Raw genomic sequence first — 20,418 nt, 5'->3', positions numbered from 1 at the left:
ATAACAAGGATGATTAATTATGTTGTTTAGACATGTCTATATTATATGTGATAATTGTAAGGAAACAAAATTTTATGTATGTGATATGGAAACCGCATAGTTGTATGCGGTATATACATTTTTAAATAAATAAATAACTCATCAGTGGCCTCAACCTGATACTTTTTTTTTAAATTATTATTATTTATCACTATTATTATTTATCACTATTGGTCAATACAAAATTACTTCTGTTGAATATATGCTTTCTGTTTATGCTGGAACACATTATTTCAGTCTTTTTAGTTTGACTGGTGTATGCTTAACGTGACCATTTTTCATCAAAATGGGACATCTATTAATTTTCAGTCCCACCCCCAATCCTGCCCTAGCCCCGCCCCAATCCCACCGTAGCCCTGCCCCACCCCCAATTTCTTCCATTCATTTTTTACGTACACACAATATCTTATTAATTCATAATGGTAACCATAAAATTTAAGAAAAAAACACAAAGCACACTGTATGCAGAGAAAACATTAATTATCATTTACGAGTTTTGGGTTTTTTTTTCAAAGATGTCAAGGCAGATGACTTTAAAATATGTAACGTCACCTTAGTAACTATAGAAAAATAGACAAATATAGCAGATATAAATTCTCAAAACAGACACATTTTGATCACTAAATTGAAAATAAAATCATTTTTCCTACCTTTGTTGTCTTGTGATTTCATGAGTCTCTGGTTGCACTTTCTTCCATCCAATATTTCTTTCTTTCTTTTGCATCCAACATTTTTCACAATCCTGGGTCCAGGTTGCTCTCTCTTTTCCTTCTGTTACTCTCCCCAGATCCAGTGTCAGTTCTCCTTTGTACCTTTGTTCCAGGTCTCCCTCTCTCTCCCTCCTCTGTTATGATCTTGCATCTTTCTGTTCTTCCTCAGGGTCTCTCCCCCTCTGTCTGCACCTCCCATAGTCCTGCATCTGCCTCCTGTCTTTCCCCTTTGGTCCAGGCCTTTCTCTCTCTAGTCTTTCTTCTGCTTACAACCCCCCCCCCCCCTTTCTCTGTCTCTTTCTCTCATTCCTTTCTCCCTCCCTCCTTCATATGTCCTCCTCACTGCCTTCCAGCCTTTATCCCACCCCCTCCCCTGAAGCCAGTCAGCCAGCCTCCCTCCCTCCCTCCATGCCACGCCGAAGCCAGCCAGCTTGCCTGTCTGTCTCCCTCCCTCCCTCCAAAGCCTGGCCTACCGCCGATTCTTCTGCTCCCCCACCCGGTCCGCCGCTGCTTCCTGCCTCCCGCCGCCACAACCACAGGAAAGGCATGTCCAGGCGCCGGTCCAGAAGCCTTCTCCCTGACGTCAATTCTGCGGGGAAGCAGGGAGAGAGCCCATTCTCTGCGGTCACCTGTCCCATTGGCCCAACACACAGCTTCGGGACACCGTCTCTGAAAACGGGGCATTTCGGCGTCCCGAAGCTGTGCGTGGGGACAACGGGACAGGGGATCTGAGAAAAGGATGGTCCAGTTCAAAAAGGGACGTATGGTCACATTATGTATGATTCATTGGTTAGCCTACCCACCTCTATTAGCATTTCAATCCCACTTCCTTCATTCACCATAGCCTTATTTAACATTTAATTTCTTTCAAGCAAAAGGCACCCGTTATATAAGACGGCATTTGACTTAGGGTTGCCAATTCACTAAGCCCAACCGAACAAATTGTGCACAGCTTGGCCTTTCTTGTTCATTTGCACATAAGAAAAAGAGAACTACATTTCCCTGCATGCACTGAGCAAATACAAATCCAGGACTGGCTAACCCTTTTCACGACCTGGGTGAGATGGCGACCACCCCTCGCCCTGTCCTCCTTCACGGTCATCCTGGTCAGAGTAGGAAAGCGGGGAGAGGCGCCCTAGCCCCCTGTTTCTCTCCGCGCGGACGCGGAAAAGAGCGAAGGCGCGCGCGCGCGGCTCCTTATAGCCTGGCCTAGGCCCGCGCGCCCCGCTTGCGACCGCTTCCCGGCGCGAGGCAGGGGAGCGCGTGCCGGCCGTTGGGCGCCACCTGAGTGCTGGGTGCGCGAGCTTTATGCGCTCGGCTTCACCGTGGAATTTGCAGCCTAGAGGAGGGGGAGGGCGGGAAAATGATGGCCCCGAAAAGAAATGCCGTTATTTTGTGTGTGTGAGGGAATTGAATCGGGGAGAAAACGGCCTTGGAGGAAATTCCAGTCTGCCAATAATAAATCCGGAGTACGTCCTTCTAATTTATCAGGTAATTTTGGGGTGGGGGGGGGCGTCCTGTGCTTTGCATTGTATTTAAGCGGGAGGTTTCTTTTTATGCATGAAATAGGAGAGAAGGGCTTTCTTTTTCTATTCACTGCACAGGGAAATAGGAGATTTGTAGCGCGCCTTTATTTATTTATTTTTTACCTGTCAGTAAGTAAGCTATAAAAGCAATGGTAGCTGATATTTTTTTCTCTTCCTCTTTTGATGGCTTAATTACCCAGTGCATCTGCAGCTACCTGTGGTTGCCTTGAATCGGTTTTCGGTTCAGGGACTGCATGTGCTCTGCTGGGTTGCACATCAATCTTTAGAACAAACTAAAGGGCTTATTTCCCAACCCTGATAAGTCCATTTTAGTTGCATCCAAGAAAAATCAATTTTTCATGTAAAACATAAATGTTGGGTTTATTAAAACAATTACGGGTTGCGGTTAGTACAAATTGGGGGGACCCATTGCTTTTCTGCAGTTGCCCCACGGAGACATTTTTCCGGCGATCAATTCAGTTTAAATCAGGCTTAAGTTAATTTTTGTAACATGGATCTGGAATGGCCAAGTTGTCGTCCCCTCTAACCCATCACCCACCCCAAGATTACGCACTTATATCCTCAGCAATAATGTTATCAATAAATAAAACACAGACACTTTATTGATGGTAATAATCAGGCCGCAGCTTTATTTATTGGGACTACCAATAAGCAATGAACAATTTTACAAAACTCACAATTGTATTCCCCTGACCCTGCCATATCAGCAAGAGCCTAGGAGGGTGGCATGGATCTTCATGTCCCTCTTCCGTGCCACGGGCCTCAAGACATATTTGCTCACTCGAGCTCCCTTCCTCTTAAACTCTCATCCCCAGATGAGCTTAGGGGTGTAGGCATGGATCGCCATGCTCCTCCCTTTACGGCCTCACCACTCAACTGAGCTCACTGCCAAATAACCGCTCATCTTCCGATGAGCCAAAACCTTGAAGCTCAGGTTACCGCTGCTGCGACAACCCTAAATCACCTGAGCGAACCCTATATCCAAGGGGGGGGGGGGGGCAGGAATGTTGCCTCCAAGGGACAAGGATGTAAGCTCCCCTCCCATCATGCCCTGCTTCCCGTTGATCCACCCATCCCTTCTTGGCGGGAAACCAAGTCCCTCCTTTCTACCTCCCCCATGCCCTTGCAACTGTCTCCGCATGGGTGACTACTTGGGCCATCCAGCCCATTGTTATAGTCGCCCATCGAGACAAGCTCTTGGGCTCTTTTTTGCAGTTGAATCTGATACCTTTCAAATTAGGGACCACTGATGAAGGCGTGTTAACCGAAACACGTACCGTGTCGGGTCCCCTGGTTTGTACAAAGGTGGTGGCACTAATCGCAACCCATAATTGTTCCCAGCCTGCATCTTCTACTTTAATCTGCAGGTTTTCTTTGTTTGTGTTGATTGTTGTTCACTGCAGACTGGTTGGATTTTGGTTTTGTTTTCGTTAAACATAAATGTTTTTCATTTCATAGAAGAGGTGGTGGAGTAAATATAAGTTCAGAAAGCTGAAACATGACAATTATAAATGTTGTTTAAAATCTTGCATGACTTATAAGCTATATATGTAAAATAAATGTTGAAGTTTAGAGAAACCTATGCATTTCATTATATGCCATTGCCAATCTCATCGCATAAATCTTGAAACTGAATGTTAGGTGCAACATATTAAACATACTGATTTAAATTGCAAAACATTTTTTCTGTTGCTTGTTTATCCATAATATGCCACTACAAGTGCCAAAATTGGCATACCATGTCATTTGGCTGCTTGCCGCATGCCATGCTTCCTGATAAAAGATTTTAGGCCCCTTTTACAAAGCTGTGGTAATGATTCTCCTTTGACAAATGCACCGAAGTCTATAGGAATTGAATGGGCTTTGATGCATTTTTAAAAAGAATTAACACCCACCTGGATTTTGCTGATTTTGGAAACAAAGCTTGTTTTAACTTGGTTGCAGGCGAATGACAAAAGACACACTTTTCAGCTCGATCATTGTCCATTTGAAACTATAGTTTTTTTTAATGCCAAAAGTATTCTTAGTGGGTTTGGGGAATAAACCCTGTCAATTTTTATTTTGATAGCTAAGACTTAGTATGGGAGGAAATGACCACTGAGGGTTAATTGTATTATAGAATCAAGGTAACACCTACCCCGGAAATAAGCCCTAATCGGCAGCCGCGTTTCCCTGTGCCCCGCCACACTGCAGAACCCCCGCTGATCCTCCACCCTTCCAACCGAACCCTGCCGACCATGACCATAAATACCTTCCGGCAGAGCAATGTTGGACCAGCAGCACTCTAAACAGGCTGCTTCACGGCCTTCTTGCTGGGGAATTCCCTCTGCCGCATCACTGATGATGTCATCAGTAACATGGAACACAGAAGGCCCTGAAGCAACCTGTTTAGAGTGCTGCTGATCCAACATTGCTCTGCCGGAAGGTATTTATGGTCGCGGTTGGCGGGGTTCGGATAGGAGGGAAGGATGGTGGGTTAGCGGGGGTTCAGCTGCGCGTTGGGGGCGGAGGGTGCTCAAGGGTTCTGCTGCACAGGGGATGGGAGGGATGGAGGGATAGAAAGATGCTGCAGAGGGAAGGCACAAGGGGATGGGTGAGAGGGAAGGAAAGAAGTTGCACATGTGGGTGAGAGAAAGGAAAGAGGAAGAATTGGGGTGAAGGAGAGGAAGGGAGAGATGATCATGTACATGAAAAAAATAAGCCCTACCCGAAAATAAGACAGTGTCTTATATTCATTTGGGGCCCAAAAAAGTCACTAGGTCTTATTTTCAGGGAAACACAGTAGCTAGCTCTTCCTAAGAACTGGATCAGATCTTTCCAGCCCATCATGCTGTCTCTAATCTGGTAGGCAGCAGGACGTGGGCATTGGCAGTGGCAGAGTGACTTGACATCACAACATGTTCTTATTTCACCCTGGTCTCAGCTGAGATGGATGAACACACAGAGTGACAAAAAGATTACTGAGCTGCCATTTATTCAATTTTCTATACCATTCTTCCAAGGGAGCTCAGAACAATTTACATGAATTTAATCAGGTACTCAAACATTTTTCTCTGTCTTTCCTGGCGGACTCATAATCTATCTAATGTACCTGGGGCAATGGGGGAATTTAGTGACTTGCCCAGGGTCACAAGTAGCAGTGTAGGTTTGAACCCACAACCTCAGGGTGCTGAGGCTGTAGCTTTAACCACTTCGCCACTCTAGAAATCATAATGTAATAAAAGTGGACCAAGTATAGGACATAATCAAGCCATTGTGACATCACTGATGAGGTTGGCTCTTAGGCATTGGTAGAATGAGGTATTATGTTGTCACAATACCAGTTTTGGTTATCAGAGGCTGAAATGTGTCACACTATTTATTTATTCAATTTTCCATACTGTCCTCCTAAAGGAGCTCAAAACAGTTTACATTAATTTATTCAGGTACTTGAACATTTTTCCCTGTCTGTCCCGGTGGGCTCACAATCTATCTAATGTATCTAGAGCGATGGGGGGATTAAGTGACTTATCCAGGGTCACAAGGAGCTTCAGGGGTTGGAACCCACAACCTTGCAAACTTGGAGTCTTCTTTGACTTCTCTCTCTTTATCTGCACAAATCCAAGACTGCCAAAACCTGTCATTTCTTTCTAACATCACCAAAATCTAACCCTTCCTCTCTGAGCACACTACCAAAACCCTTATCTACATCCTTATCATCTCTAGTCTAGACAACTGCAAATTGTTTCTCACAGGTCTTCCATGTAATCATCTCTCTCCCCTTCAATTTGTTAAAAATTTTGCTGCATGACTTAATATTCCTCCAGAGTCACTATGCTCACAACACATTTTCACATACAGTTCAAATTTCTCTTATTGACTTACAAGTGCATTCACTCTGCAGCTCCTCAATTTCGCTCCCCTCTTCTCTCTCCCTATACTCCTCCACGAGAATTTGGATCATTGGGCAAGTCTCTCCTATCTGTACCCTTCTCCTCTACTGCCAACTCCAGACTTCAGTCCTTGCTGCACCATACACTTGGAACAGACTGCCAAGCTCCAAAAGGCTTGGCAGTATTCAAAAGGCCATTTTATCGAGGTTGCTTTTACCTCCTAACCTCCATTCACTTGTAAAGCAGCCGTGCCTGAGAAATTCCCTAACCCCCTACTTGTCCTGTTTGCCTGTTTGATTAGATTATAAGCTCTACTGAGCAGGAACTGTCTCTTGAATGTTTTAATGTACAATGCTGCAAATGTCTAGCAGCGCTTATAGAAATAAGTAGTAGTAGTATAAATCACCTACCTCGCTTTTGGTACTTTTTCGTTCAGTAAGTCACAAATAAATGAACATTTTTAACATACACTTATCCCTCCATATTCGCTGTGATAGGGGATTAACAGACCCATGAATACAGAAAAACCGTGAATAACTTTTTCCTAAGTTATTCACTGTTTTCTTTTAAAAACCATCATGAATATGGTGAAACCACGAATAACATGGTGGGAGACCTGGCCTGTTCCTGAAGGAGAGGCAAAACACGGTGAAGAAAGTGCTGGGAATCAGCGATTTCTCTATGCAAACTGATGTAATTGGGGGGGGGGGGGGGGAGAGGAGGAGCCAGCAAACTAAAAAACGCAAATGCTGAAACCGCAAATACGGAGGGAGAAGTGTACTTGCTGAGTGCTTTCATGACATAGAATACAATGGTCTTGGAAAACCCCAAACAAGGGGAAGATGATATAGTAATACAACACAATAAGATCTTCCCACTCCTGACACTGAAAAGTTTCAAGTCAAGTTTCAAGTTTATTAGTGTTTTTGATTAATCGCCTATTAAAATTACTAAGCGATGTACAAAATCAATAAGGAACAATAAAAAGAAACTAACAATATACATAATGGTTACATATTATACGTACATGAGTCGGGAGGAAAAAAGGTTAAAAGTTACAATTTTTAAATTTTTCAGTAGAAAAATAAAGGAAAATACAAAAGGAAGGGGTATTAAAACCATAGCATTATTAAAAGCATATCCAAAAAGTATAAAAGTTTCAATTATTAAAAGCATCATTAAATAAATAGGTCTTTAATAATTTTTTAAAAGTTGAGATATCTTTTTCAATTCTAATGTGTTGTGGTAGGGCGTTCCACCATTGAGGTCCCATCACGGTGAACATGTCTGATCTACGTGTTCCAATAATTTTTAGAGAAGGTACTGTAAGCAGATTTTGTCCAGATGAGCGAAGTGATCGCTGTGTATTATGTGGAATTAAGTATCTAGATATAAATAAAGGTTCATTTGATGCTAGTGTTTTAAAAATGAGTAATATTATTTTGAATGTAATCCTGTGACCGATTGGTAGCCAGTGAGCATCTATTAGCAAAGGTGTAACATGGTCATATTTTCTTGCATTAAATATTAATTTGATGGCCGTATTTTGTATTAATTGTAATCTCCTTTTTTCTTTCTGTGTGATATTGAGAAGAAGGGCGTTGCAGTAGTCAAGTGTAGATATTACTAGTGAATGTATAAGTATCTTGATTGATGTTGAACTGAGAAATTTGGCAATCGATCGAATCATTCTAAATTTATAATAACACTTTTTAACTGTAACAGAAATGTGTTCATGATAATTCAATTTGTCGTCAATTGTTACTCCAAGGATTTTAACAGAGGAGAAATAGGAACAGCAGACTAAGAAATAATATAACAAATTAATATTATGTGAAGGGTAGGTCCTCAGTCAACACAGCAGTGTCAGGAGAGGGAAGATCTTGTGTTGAAATAGAATGGGTCATCAGTTAGCTCCACTTCGTAAAGAGCGGGCTCATTTAGTCTTGAATTCGCTCACAATAATCTCTGCATTTTGGAACTATGAGGAGGCAGGCAGAGGGCCTGCATTAGTTTCCACTTTGCGCCCTGTTGTGCTAAACCAGTGTATCGCGAACTGTGTGCCACCCGAGATTCCAGGTATGCTGTGAGATGCTGGGGAGGAGGAGAGGTGCCGATGCCGACTGACTGCCTACAGGATGTGCCTCTCGCGGTGAGAGGCACATCCTGTAGGCAGTCAGCTGGCGCCATCGCCTCTCCTCTCCATGCCTCTTTCCTTCCAGAACTCTCCCTCCTCCACTGGTGGCTCAGAGCCCCATCTGGAGAGCAATCGTGCATGCGCGGATGACATGATGATGTCACACATGCACGTGATATCATTGTGCACTTTCAGATACCCTTGAGCCGCGATCACCACGTTTAGTGTGCTGCAGCTTCGCAAAGTTTGCGAGACATTGTGCTAAAGGAATGAGTTCCAAGCGGTGTCAGGACCCCTGAAGCTCTGCCCCCACTGACACAACTCAGCTTGGACAAATACTCCTGCGCCATTGCCCACTCCCCTTCTGTAGGCTTGGTTCAGGCTGTCTCTGCAGACAGAAAGTCATTTGGTAATCCTGTTAGCTTTGGAAGTAAATTTAAGGCATTGCTCCTTAATGTGTTATTACTTGCCTAATGCACTGTGTTTCTTGCAGTCATGACCAGCTACTATAGGACATGGCCAAAAGTGAAATAGTGGGCTGTAGTTTTTCTAATCTTGCACCTGTAGCTAAATCACTGTGCATTAAATTACACTGCAGGGCCCGAAAATCAAGCTTGCTTCATTTATCATGTAATGGGTTTACGAGTAACAGGGGAACAGCGGCAGTTCCTCGCAGTGCTATGAAAGGGCTTTGTTAATCTTCAGCGAAAAGGGGGGGTTGGTGGGAAGTGCTGTACAATAATTCACTCTGTGAGCCATATGGCAGACATGTGTGGTTTTCAGAATCAAATTTGCCTCTCGCAGCACTTGGGGGAATTGCAGCTTGGCCCTGACAGTCCTGTGCTTAGGGCTTTTATTCTGACTCTTGTCTTCTGGGGCTGTGTGCTGGGTTTTGACTGTTTTACTTTACAGATGTGATCTGCTGAAATGTGAGTTAGTGTTCTGTTGCATTAAAAGATTTTTCCCATTTTGGGGGTAATTTTTATTAAGGATTTCCACATACAAAGCATGTTTTACACATGGAACAAAGGGAATGTTAATCTGGGGGATGGTAGTGACCTGAGTTGGGATGTTCTCATTCCTTATCCCCATCTCGTGCACTTCATTCAATGGTCCAACATTTACTAATGGTCCCATCACTAAAGATTATAAGCATCGACAAGATATTTTTTCAGAAATTGCTCCTAAGATCTGGAATGCCCTTCCATTATATCTAAGGAAAGATAAGAGCATGGATCATTTCAAAAGTAACTTTAAATGTTTTCTGTTTAAGGATGTTTATGACTGCTTAATTTTTTCTAGCTCTAATTTTAGCTGATTTTTTTTCACCCTTCCTGTCGTATTTGCCTTTATTGTTTCTTTTCTCAAAAAGATTGTATTTCTCCCTTTTTTATCCTTTTGTACCAGTTAGTCAATGTCCTTGTGTTGTCTGTAGTGTTAAAGTATTGTTTTTAATTGTACCCATTATTTTATTGTAATTCGCGTAGAGGGGCATAATCAAAACCAACGTCTAAGTCCCCTTTTGGCCTAAGGCCCTAGGCGCACAAAGTAGGCAGCAGGGAAATGCCCATTCTCGGAAAAAAAAACAAACCAAACACCCAAAATGTGGGTTTTTTTTTTCAAGAAGGGCTTACCTGTACGTTCAGCAGTTTAATCGCCTAGACCGCCACTACGTTATGTTTAGAACATATTCCACCCCCACCTGGACCCCTCCCTAATCCCACCAGCGTGAGAATTGACAGCAGCCATTCAGGGAGCAGCGCTGGACCAGGCCTTGTGCACCGCTCTGCCGCCCGCAAGAGAAGAGGACTTGAAGGCAGCCATCCAGCGAGGAGGGGCATGAGCGCTGGACCGCCAGCATTTTAAAAAAGGTGGCGGGGGGGGGGGGGCTGCAGGCTGCCTACCACCAGACGCACCTACATGTAGAGGAGGAAAAACCAAGAAAAAACAAATTGTATGTCTTATGGTCAGGTGCATGTTATAGAGCGAAAAATACGGTAAATGTTTGAATGGAATATGGATAATAATTAATCTAATCTTTGGTTTTATATAACGATTCATCCCTACAAGAGGGCTCGACTTGGTTAACAAAATGTTGGTAGAATATACAAGGGATTAGCAAAAATATTGTTTAAATTTTGATAAATTAACTTGCAGACTTTGCTAATTTTAACAGAATTCCACCAAGAGTATATAGTTTTAACAGGCAAATGGAAATCAAATCTAACCTCCTCTTCTACGAAACCGCACTAGTGTTTTTTAGCACAGAGAGCCGTGCTGAATCACCTCGCTGCTCCCGACGCTCATTGAATTCCTATGATCATCAGGAGCAACACGGGACATTCAGCGCGGCTCTATGCGCTAAAAACCGCTAACGCAGTTTCGTAGAAGAGGGGGTAGGTCTTCCCTTTCAAATTTTAAAAAAGATCTTATCCCAAAATCCTTGCACCTTTTGGGAAAATCTCATGCCCAAATTCCAATTTTTGTAATAAATTTTCTGAATTTTCCCTTTTGTACATACAAGATGGGCAAGTATAGTTCCTTGTCCAAAATATGCAGCTCAGGAAGGGAGTGGAAAAAATTGCCCAAAGAATCTTAAGCAGGTAAAGTCTTGATGCAAAAAGGCACCGCATAACCTTCCTTTTTTTTTTTTTTTTTTTTACTTGATTTTGGTCCTATTGTTCAAAGATGCATTATTTTTTTTTTTTCTGAACTTGTGAGAAACCTAAATACCCTGAGCAAAGACCTACTGTTTCAAAATTATTTTGAGATTTTTGCATTTAGGGCTGGAGTCAGTAAATGGCTCCGAAAAGTAGGCAACAGGAAATTCTTGCTCAGTGCTGTTCTGTAAAGTGTGGTCTGGATTGATTGCTCCTTATAGAACAGTGTCTGGGATTAGATTCAGAGCATTATGCTAGAAATGGCACGCTGAGTTGCTTGTATCCTTTTATGAAATAAACAAGTTTTCTTCAGTGGAATGCTCTTTGTCCATTCCCACTTCCTTTTGTACTGTTTTATATCCGTGGGTTCTCTGTCCTGTTGGACTTTTTGGTGTTTATGCTGAGTTGTGTGCCATTTATAGAATAGCGCTAGAACTGATTTCTTTGCCAATCTTTGGGGCGAGGATGTACTCCAAATGAAATCTTTTGTAAATCCTGGTGCATTATGTGTGGAATCTAGAGAATGGCACAGGGATGAGACAGAGCCTGTGGGGATGGGGACAAACTGTTTCCCCGTATCATTCTCTAAGGCTGTTCCAACTACAGTAGACTCTCTGTTAACCGGCACCCGTGGAGATTGGTAGATGCCGGATGCATGTGCTTTCTGGTTTCTTGAGAGTTAGCAGCATCTATAAAACGCTAGTATCAATATGTAAAAACGTAGCACAACTTACACAATTGGCAACTGAATTCAGTGATTAAAAATAACTGCAGAAGCTGCTTTTAAATGACATCATTTGTGGCTTGTCTGCCTTTGATGTGGTAACAAGAATCTTGTTTACTGATCAGACTCCTACCATCTGAAACGTCCTTCATCATATGCCCAGCTGCTTATCTTACTGTTACTGCAACAGATTCATCCATCGTTGGCATCAAGGAGCATTTCCATCATTTAATAAACACTTATTTTCCTGTTCATCCATTACACAGTTAAGACTCTCTTCTACACCTATGTATGAAAGACAATCCAATTATCTTCCTAGATGATGTAAAAACATAGGCAACTGAATCTTTGAGAAGGTTGTACCAAAACTAGATCGAAATGGAAGGCTATATTTGTGATTTATAAACAGTTGCATAAAATATTGTCCCTTTTTATACTTTAATAAAAAAGATTTAAATATAAAATCATAAGTATTTGAGGCTTGTGCAGATGAGGACAGAGTGGGGATGGGGACAGATTTTGTCCCCGTGTAATTCTCTAGCACGCATCCCGTGTATTCAGTAAATACTTCGTGCATCTTTAGTGAGTGCCCATGGCCACATCTCCTTTTGTGTTGTGCGCTATAAGATTTGCGCATGGGTCTTTATAGAATAGCAATTAATAAGATACCAAATGCGCAAATCCAAATCATTACCAATTAATGCCAATAATTGTGAGCACCCAATTGGCACTAATTGGCTCATTAGCCAGTTTAGTTGTGCATGTGCGCCTCAGGATAGGATAGGACACTATGGAAATAAGACAGAAAAAGGATTGGCTTATTTAACCTTCGGTACTGGAGAAGGATTTTATGCATGCTGTGGACTGCCAGAAGAACTAACAAATCAATTCCAGAAGAGATCAAAACAGCTGTCACTTGAAGCCCAAATGATAAAGTTACGACTGTCTTATTTTGGTCACACCATCAGAAGAGAAAGATCATTGGAGAAGGACATCATGTTTGAGAAGATCGAGGGAACCAGGCGAAGAGGGCACCCTGCAATTAGATGACTGAATATGTTGAAAACAACCATGGGGATGATGCTGGAGGACCTTTCCAGACTAGCACCAAACCGATTTCTTTTTAGATCTGAAATTTCATCAAGTTGCTAGGACTCGGGCACGAGTCGATGGCACCTAACAACAAATTTGGGTACCATTTATAGAATCCAGGGGTTAATGTTTTAGGCCTAAAAACATGCCCCACCCAGCTGGAAAACCAGTGCAGGCTCTGGATTAGAACATAAGAAGTGCCAAGGGTCAAACCAAAGGTCCATTTGTCCCAGTATCTTGCTTCTAACAGTGGCCAGTCCAGGTCAAGATCCCAAAAAGTAGGAGGATTCTATGCTACCAATTGCTAGGGATAACAGTGGCTTTCCCCAGGTCTACCTTAATAATAGTTTATGGTCTTACCTCTGGGAATTTACCCAGACCTTTTTTAAACCCAGCTATGTTAAGGGCCCCTTTTACAAAGCCACGGGAGTGAGTCTCCTGCGACAAGTGCACCAAAGCCCACAGGAATTGAATGGGCTTTGATGCATTTGTCGCAGGGGACTCGCTACCGCAGCTTTGTAAAAGGGACCCTAACTGCTTTAATCACATCCTAAACTAAACTAAACCTTAAGTTTGTATAGCGCATCATCTCCATAAAGATAGAGCTCGGCACTGTTTACAGGTAAATTCAATAAATGAGGGAAGGACATAATAAGAAATTAGAAGTTATGAAGAGGATAGTTAGCTTTACATTTTAAATAGATAGCTTTACGTTTTGGAGAAAAGCCAGGTTTTCAGATGCTTTTGGAATAATTGGAATGAGCCTAGGTTCCGCAGCGGGGCAGGGAGGTTGTTCCAAAGCTCAGTGAATTTGAAGAAAAGGGATTTCCCTAATTTACCTGCATACATGACACCTTTTAACGAGGGGAAAGATAGTTTGAGTTGTGGGCGGATCTGGTAGTGTCTGGTCTCGAAGAATTCCAGGATAGTATATTAGGGAAGGAAGAATGCCATGTAGGATCTTGAATATTAGGCAGGTTCCAAAAGCTTAAAGGGTTTGTTTAAAATCCATGCTACAGAAACAGGGCCAGCTCAGCCTATGAAGCTGATGCCAGTGATTAAGGGATAGATGGTGAACTAGGATTTTGATGTCTTTTATCACTAATGCATTGAGCTAGTTCCTCATATCCAGCAGGAGGGGGGTAGGGAGGGAGTTTGAGAGAGATGGAGGTACTGGATTACAAATAGATGTGTGTGTGTGTGGGGGGGGGGGGTGAGATAGAGTAGAGGCACAGAAACCAAATTAGAGGTTGTTTGGGGGTGCCAATGAGAAAAATTGTCTCAGGGCACTAAAGGCTCTTGAGCCAGCCCTACAGAGAAATGTTCTGCATTCTTCAGTGAAAGGTTTGCAGTATGTAATCTAAACTACATTTTATTTCAGATATTATTTTCGTGATCAAGTGGAAGGAATAAACAGAACATTGTCTACTGGCTATTTTTTTTTGTGGGGAGTCATATTAGATTTGAAAAATTGGTTTTTAATGGATAAGCTTTAGTACTTGTCTTTGAATTCTGGAAGCAAATTTAGAAAAATTAGAATTGCTTAAAGCTCACAGCTTATCACTCACATGTCTGCAACGGTACCATTTAATTCTAGATATGGAAGATCTGAACCATCTCTGAGCGGAAATATTAATACATAGTTCTCTCCTGGCCACAAACAGTTGTAGGATGAAATTTTTGCTTTTGGTGAAAGACAGTAAGCTAGAATGATACCATCTTTTTAGATTCATTTCATGTTTTGTTTAGAAACAGAAGGGATGTGTAGGCATCTTTAGGGTGAAGTGTTGGAGTTTAGTCAAATTATGAGATCTTTGATCCTAGGTGTGTTCTTCAGTATTAGACTTTCTGGCTCGAGATATGTCTAGTCATAATGTTTTACACTACTTATGCTTAGGTCTAGGGTTACCATATGGCTCTAGAAAAAGGAGGGCAGATTGAAATATCCGAGTTTTACTTCTACTGAAAGTGAAAACAGGTTAGGTTGGGCAGACCGGATGGACCATTCGGGTCATTATCTGTCGTCATCTACTATGTTACTATGGTTTGGGTTTTTTTGTTTTCTCCTCTCTCCTAGGCAGTGACAGCGTGGGTAATCCTTCCAGCGATCGCGGCTTTCATTTTTTTGGACATGATCTCCGGATGGATTACCTGCGCCGTCACTGCCTAGGAGAGAGGGGAAAACAAAAAAAAAAACCCCAATGCTGGACCTGGAAAGCTCATCTGTTACAGGAAAATCCACTAAGATTTTGTATGAGAAAATCGGGTCTGAGTCAAGATGCTCAAAGCGTGGCCAGACCCTAGATGATGGTGTTTCTTGCTGGAGGGGGAAGAGTGTCAAGTGTTTGACCTGTAGGTATCAAAAAATTCTTAATATGACTGACTAAACTGTTTTGTTTTTTTTTCTCTCATATATGTATGCATTCCTGAAATTTCAAAATACACTTGTTGATTTCAGGATTATCTTTGGAGTTACACAGCATAGAAAAAGGAGGAAGCTGCCATGCCGATGTTGTCCGAGGAGGCAGGTTGGGAATTTGCATGTGTAATATTTCCTATTTCCTAAATTTCTTTTTATTTGTTTCATATTCCATGCACAGTCTACAAAGTTATGATCACACCGTGGTTAATCCTTACAGAGAATGTTTGTAGCATTTTAACAAAAACATGTAGAGTCAACATGCCAAACTTAGCAGCTAGGCTGACCTGTCAGTTTCAGATCAGGTGGCCTTCACAGATTTAGATGTACACAGTTTGGTTCCGGTTCTTTCTCTACATAATCTCTCTTGTCAACTCACTCCATTGGCTCCCTACCTGTTTCTGTATACAGTTCAAACTTCTCACAGGTCTCCTTTTATATAGGTGCACTACGGTAATTAATTTAGCACACACTAAATGCTAAGAAGCCAACCGAAATATAATGAGCTGCATGGCATTTAACACACACTTATCATTATCATGTGCTAAATCCGTTAATGCACTTTAGTTTAAGGAGCCCTTACTGACTTAGGGCTAGATTCACAAAGCTTACCAGTCGTATACTGATTGGTTTGTGACCCCGATTCACTAACCTCGTGGCCGATCTGTTTCCGATCTGCGCATGCAAATGAGGGAAACGACATGCAAAGCAGGAAGGATACGATTCACTAAACTTTTTCAGGAACACTGACTGGGCTGGCTAATCAAAAAAGAAGCGACTGGTGGGGACCAGTCGCTCACGACCTTTCCTGCTCTCTGCTGACTTCTTCTGCCTTGCCGCCCCAAATCTGTCTTGCCACCCTGACTCGCCACCCCGACTCTCCTGCCCTTCCCCCGCAGTGCAAGACAGTGGTTTTAACCAGGGCTCACAAAGTATTAAAAAAGTTTTAAAAAAGCAGCTTGCAGCTCTGTAAGCATGCGCAGACCATCTACAGACAAAGAGGATGGTGTGTGCATGCTTCAGGATTGCTCACTAGTGATCTGTGTGGTCGGTGGGGGGCTTTCCTCCGATCGCCTCCATTTGCATGCTGATCCTTGGTGAATTTGTCGGACTGCCGCAGCTCGGCCACGGATCGGGCACGATTGGGCAGGTTAGTGAATCTAGCCCTTAAAAGTGCTTTCATTCTACAGCTCCTTATCACTCCTTACATCCCAGGAACTCCAAGTCATTTTTATCTGTATCCCTCTCCTCTACTGTCAGTTCTGTATTATACTGTACTTCCTTCCGTTTTGCTGCACCATATGTCTGGAATGTGCTGTCTCTAACCCTATTCAAATCCTAGTCAATAATCTGTCTTTTTGAGGCTTCCTTTAACTGTTAAGCATTTTTCACCTGTTTAATACCATGTTTTATTTAGGGCTGCATTTCATTTAATGGTTTTGATTACCAATTTTAAAGGATGAAAATCAGAAGCAAGCAGGAATGTGGGGAATAAGAAAATGAGGAGGAGGAGGAGGTGAAATGGGCGGTTTGGCATGCTCCCAGATAAAAATGTTAGAGACAGAGTAAGGGGAGAAAATGAAGGAATGTGGTAAGGTTGAGAGTGTGGGAAGGGATTGAGGTGATGTAGATTGGGTGTGACTGAGATATAGGTAGGGGCGTGGGAACATGGGGAATAAGTGAGTGAGTGGAGAGAAGGATCAGAGAGGTTGTGGGTGATTTAGGTTTGTGGGGAAAAAGTGATTGAGGGGATCAGAGATTTGTGTTTAATGTGAAGGGTTCATGTTTCTAACAAAGTCTAACCCTCCTCTTGTTTTGACCTTGTATATTCTCTTGCCTATACTTTTTATTGTTGTTCTTTCCGCATCCCTTATGTGCAAGTTTGTGGTGTCTTTGTCTCCATTGTATTTTAAATAATATGGACCCCTGTTTTTAATTGTAAATCGCTTTGAAACTGATATTGCGATTGAATCAAAATTTTAATAAAACTTGAAACTTTCCTTTCACACTCCTTGATTCTCTTCTTCTCCGTGTCACTTCCTCTTCTTCTTTTTTTTTCTTCTTATGCTTCCTGGTACCCTTTCCGTTATTCAGTATCTCCCCCTCTTTCTCACCCAGCATCTCTCCCTCTTTCTTCTCCCCCCCCCCCCCAGGTCCAGCATCTCTCTTCCCTTTCCTTTCCCATGGAATCCAAAATCACTCCCCCTCCAACTTTCTCCCTTTCATTGTCCAGCATTAGGGCTCTACCAAATATTTGTATTTGATTTGATTCAGCCTTGAATAATGCCCCAAGTACATTATTCAGATTTAGCTGAATAGTGATTTAAATTTGGATACGAATAATCTGTTAAATCCTAGTGAAATAAATACTTGATCTCTGATTTCATGTTGCTTCTTCTGATGTTATGTTAAAGCTCAATGCTCATTATTAATATTTGGTCAAATAATAATTTTCATTATTTGTATTCAGCTGAATTCCATATATACTCGAATATAAACTGAGATTTTGGGGCCAAAAATGGGAAGAGAGAGTGGAGTACAGAGAGCTGAAACTTAGGGCTCCTTTTACAAAGGTGTGCTAGCGTTTTTAGTGTATGCACTGGATTATAGCGCGCGCTAGCCAAAAAACTACCGCCTGCTTAAGAGGAGACAGTAGCAGCTAGCGCGTGTGGCATTTTAGCGCATGCTATTCCGCGTGTTAAGGCCCTAACGCACCTTTGTAAAAGGAGCCCTTAAATTTGGGTTCCATGAACATGAGAGGGATAAAAAGAACTGCTTTTGATAAGAGATTATTGAATACAGCAGTCAAGGAAATCACTTTGGGTTCAGTGTAGGCCTTTCTGGGCGTCTGTGATGAGGATGGATGGCAGTACACACGCTCTGATTTTTCCACACTTCCACGTGGGCAGCAACCTCATGCTGGGGAAGTAAAAATGATATTGGGGAAGGCAAGGGCACACATGTGCAGCAATGAGAGGAACGAGGGGAGGGAGGATGGAGAGTGCCCGGGGTGGAAACCCCCCCTCCACCCCCCTTACTATACCACTGGTTGTTCTTACTGGTTTAGGCTATCAATTTTACAAATAACTTAGCAGGCATTCCTAGTCCGTCAGTGGCCTGCATCCTCTTATGTTTTTTTAGGGCTGCATGAGACTTTGGCACTCTTAACGTCACAGCTAAGGCCTGACTCCAATCACAAAGAAGAAATGGGAGTCCTTCAAGATGTCTTTGGTGAAAAAAGTCTGAATTATTTAATGAAGGTGGGTCTCTTGTGACATTTTTAGATCAGTGGGTTTTTTTATATTGCTGTCATTAATTTGATAATTAAAAGTGTGGTGATCAGTTTTCTGAAATTCAGAATATAATCTCATAGAAATGTATATGTAACTTTGGGCATATAGGAACCAAAACAGACCATTTTTGAAAATAATTAGGGCAGAGTTCTTAACAGTCATATTTTGAGGTCGGAATTATTAGGGCCCTTTTACTAACCTCTGGTAAGGACTAAGACATGCGTACTGCATGGTAGTTTTAGAATCAGCGGTGGAGAGTGGGTGTGGCCTTGCTAAATAATTAGCGCCAGGATTAGCGTATGAGCCCTTAGGCCCAGATTCTCTACATGGCGCTGGGGTTTTTAGGCCCCAGTACATGCCCAAGCTCAGTGAAAAATGGCATTTAAACAATGTTTTTCACTAATTTTTTAAGGCGCCTAAAAGATTGGCACTGGAATTGCACCTTCTTAGGTGCTTTATGGCGTCCAAAGCCACTGTAAGCGTGGCTGTTAGAAATGGCGTTAGGTGCCGTAAAGGCCCTAAAGAGGCACAATTCACATCAAAGGTAGGTGCTAGAGAATCGTGCCTCTGGCAAAGGCATAGTTTTCCAGGCTTACATTTCCAACCGTCGCTGTTACATGATTAACACACGATCAGCAGCTGCTTTTAAGGCAACCACTGACAACAGCACCAGTTAGAGGTGGTGGTAAGAGTTTACTTATTAAAGGCCACTTGCTACAGAGGAAATTAGTGTAAGGCCAGTATTGGAAAAATAGAGAAAGCAGTGTTTTACTGGTAGCGCTAAAAGTGTTCTTCATGGCACAAGAATTTCCCACAATGAGGCCAGTTTTTAGCCCTGCTTGGTACAAGAGTTCAAATGTGAGGAAAAGGTTAAGTGCTTAGTATTTATTTTAAGTGTAAGCCCGAGAGCTAGTCTCGACGGGCAAAATTTAATACTGGGCTGGAGTTCCCAGTTATCGCCCATCGAGAAATAGCTGAGCAGGTAGGGAAAAAAAAAAAAAAAAAGGTGAAGAGTAGTTTTTCCCACCCTGACCTGTTGGAGCTTCTGATTGGCCGGAGCATGGAAGGTTCGAGAGGGGGGGGGGGTATAAAGGCTGGGACCTTCTGGGGTCAGGGGTTCTGATTCCTGGGGGCGGCTTTTCCCTCCCTCCCTTCCGTGGGTGGTTCGGTTGGCGCTGGGGTTTAGGGATGTCGCAGTGGCGGTGTCCTGAGCTACCAAGCATTTTGGGGGGGTGGGCTCATCCAGCGATGAGCTGTAAGAGGACGTGAGCTCGGGGGGAGCGAGCTTCAGAGAAAAGGTATTCTAAGGGGCATCAAGGTCATGCCACCCCCAGGCCGTAGCTGAGGATGGCAGGGAATTGGGGATTTAGTGTATAAAGATTGTTTACATAGTAGCTCAGATGTTATAATAATTTGTGGATTGTTATTTATTCCAATAAACAGGGCAGTGGCCTATATTTTCCAGAAAATGGTGTCTGGTAGTTCTTGTAAGTGGTGGTGGTGGGTGGAGAGTGGGGGGGGGGGGACACGGGCGATTGGGACCTTCTAGTTCCAGATGTTAGTATTAGGGCACTAATTTAAGCATTTAAATAGAGGTACATGAATTGCAGGACTGACTTTAGGGAAGCTAAATACCAGGTGCCTATGTATAGAAATATTTCTACTGATCATCTTTCTAAATTTAGATTCCTAATTTTGGGCAGAGTGTGTTGTGTTTTTTGTTTTGTTTTTTTACTTATCTCTGTAGTGATAATTTAAGTCTTCCAGTTGTCTTTCTAAACATAAATTAGGAAATTTTGTGGTGTGTATCTGCATCTGTGTATATCTATGCATGCATATATCTTTGCTAAATGACTAAATGTCATAACTATTATGTATAAAAATACATTTAAAGCAGTAGAATCAAAACTGAAATGAACTTTCTA

General features: G+C 42.4%; 1 protein-coding gene across 1 annotated transcript in view; it reads left to right on the top strand.

Moving 5' to 3' along the window:
- Positions 1-1,796: 1,796 nt before the first annotated feature.
- The window catches only part of MPP3 (membrane palmitoylated protein 3), a 122,493-nt gene continuing 103,871 nt past the window's right edge, over positions 1,797-20,418 (top strand). Inside the window, exons 1-3 of the mRNA XM_033918187.1 lie at positions 1,797-2,240; positions 15,240-15,309; positions 18,342-18,460. Coding sequence (XP_033774078.1) covers positions 15,285-15,309; positions 18,342-18,460 — 144 coding nt within the window. The 5' untranslated portion in view covers positions 1,797-2,240; positions 15,240-15,284. The remainder of the gene's footprint in view (positions 2,241-15,239; positions 15,310-18,341; positions 18,461-20,418) is intronic.

The sequence above is a fragment of the Geotrypetes seraphini genome, chromosome 13 (genome assembly GCF_902459505.1).
Source record: "Geotrypetes seraphini chromosome 13, aGeoSer1.1, whole genome shotgun sequence".
Taxonomy (NCBI): Eukaryota; Metazoa; Chordata; class Amphibia; order Gymnophiona; family Dermophiidae; genus Geotrypetes; species Geotrypetes seraphini.
The sequence above is the reverse complement of the archived record's forward strand: the minus strand, read 5'-3'. Positions and strand labels throughout refer to the sequence as shown.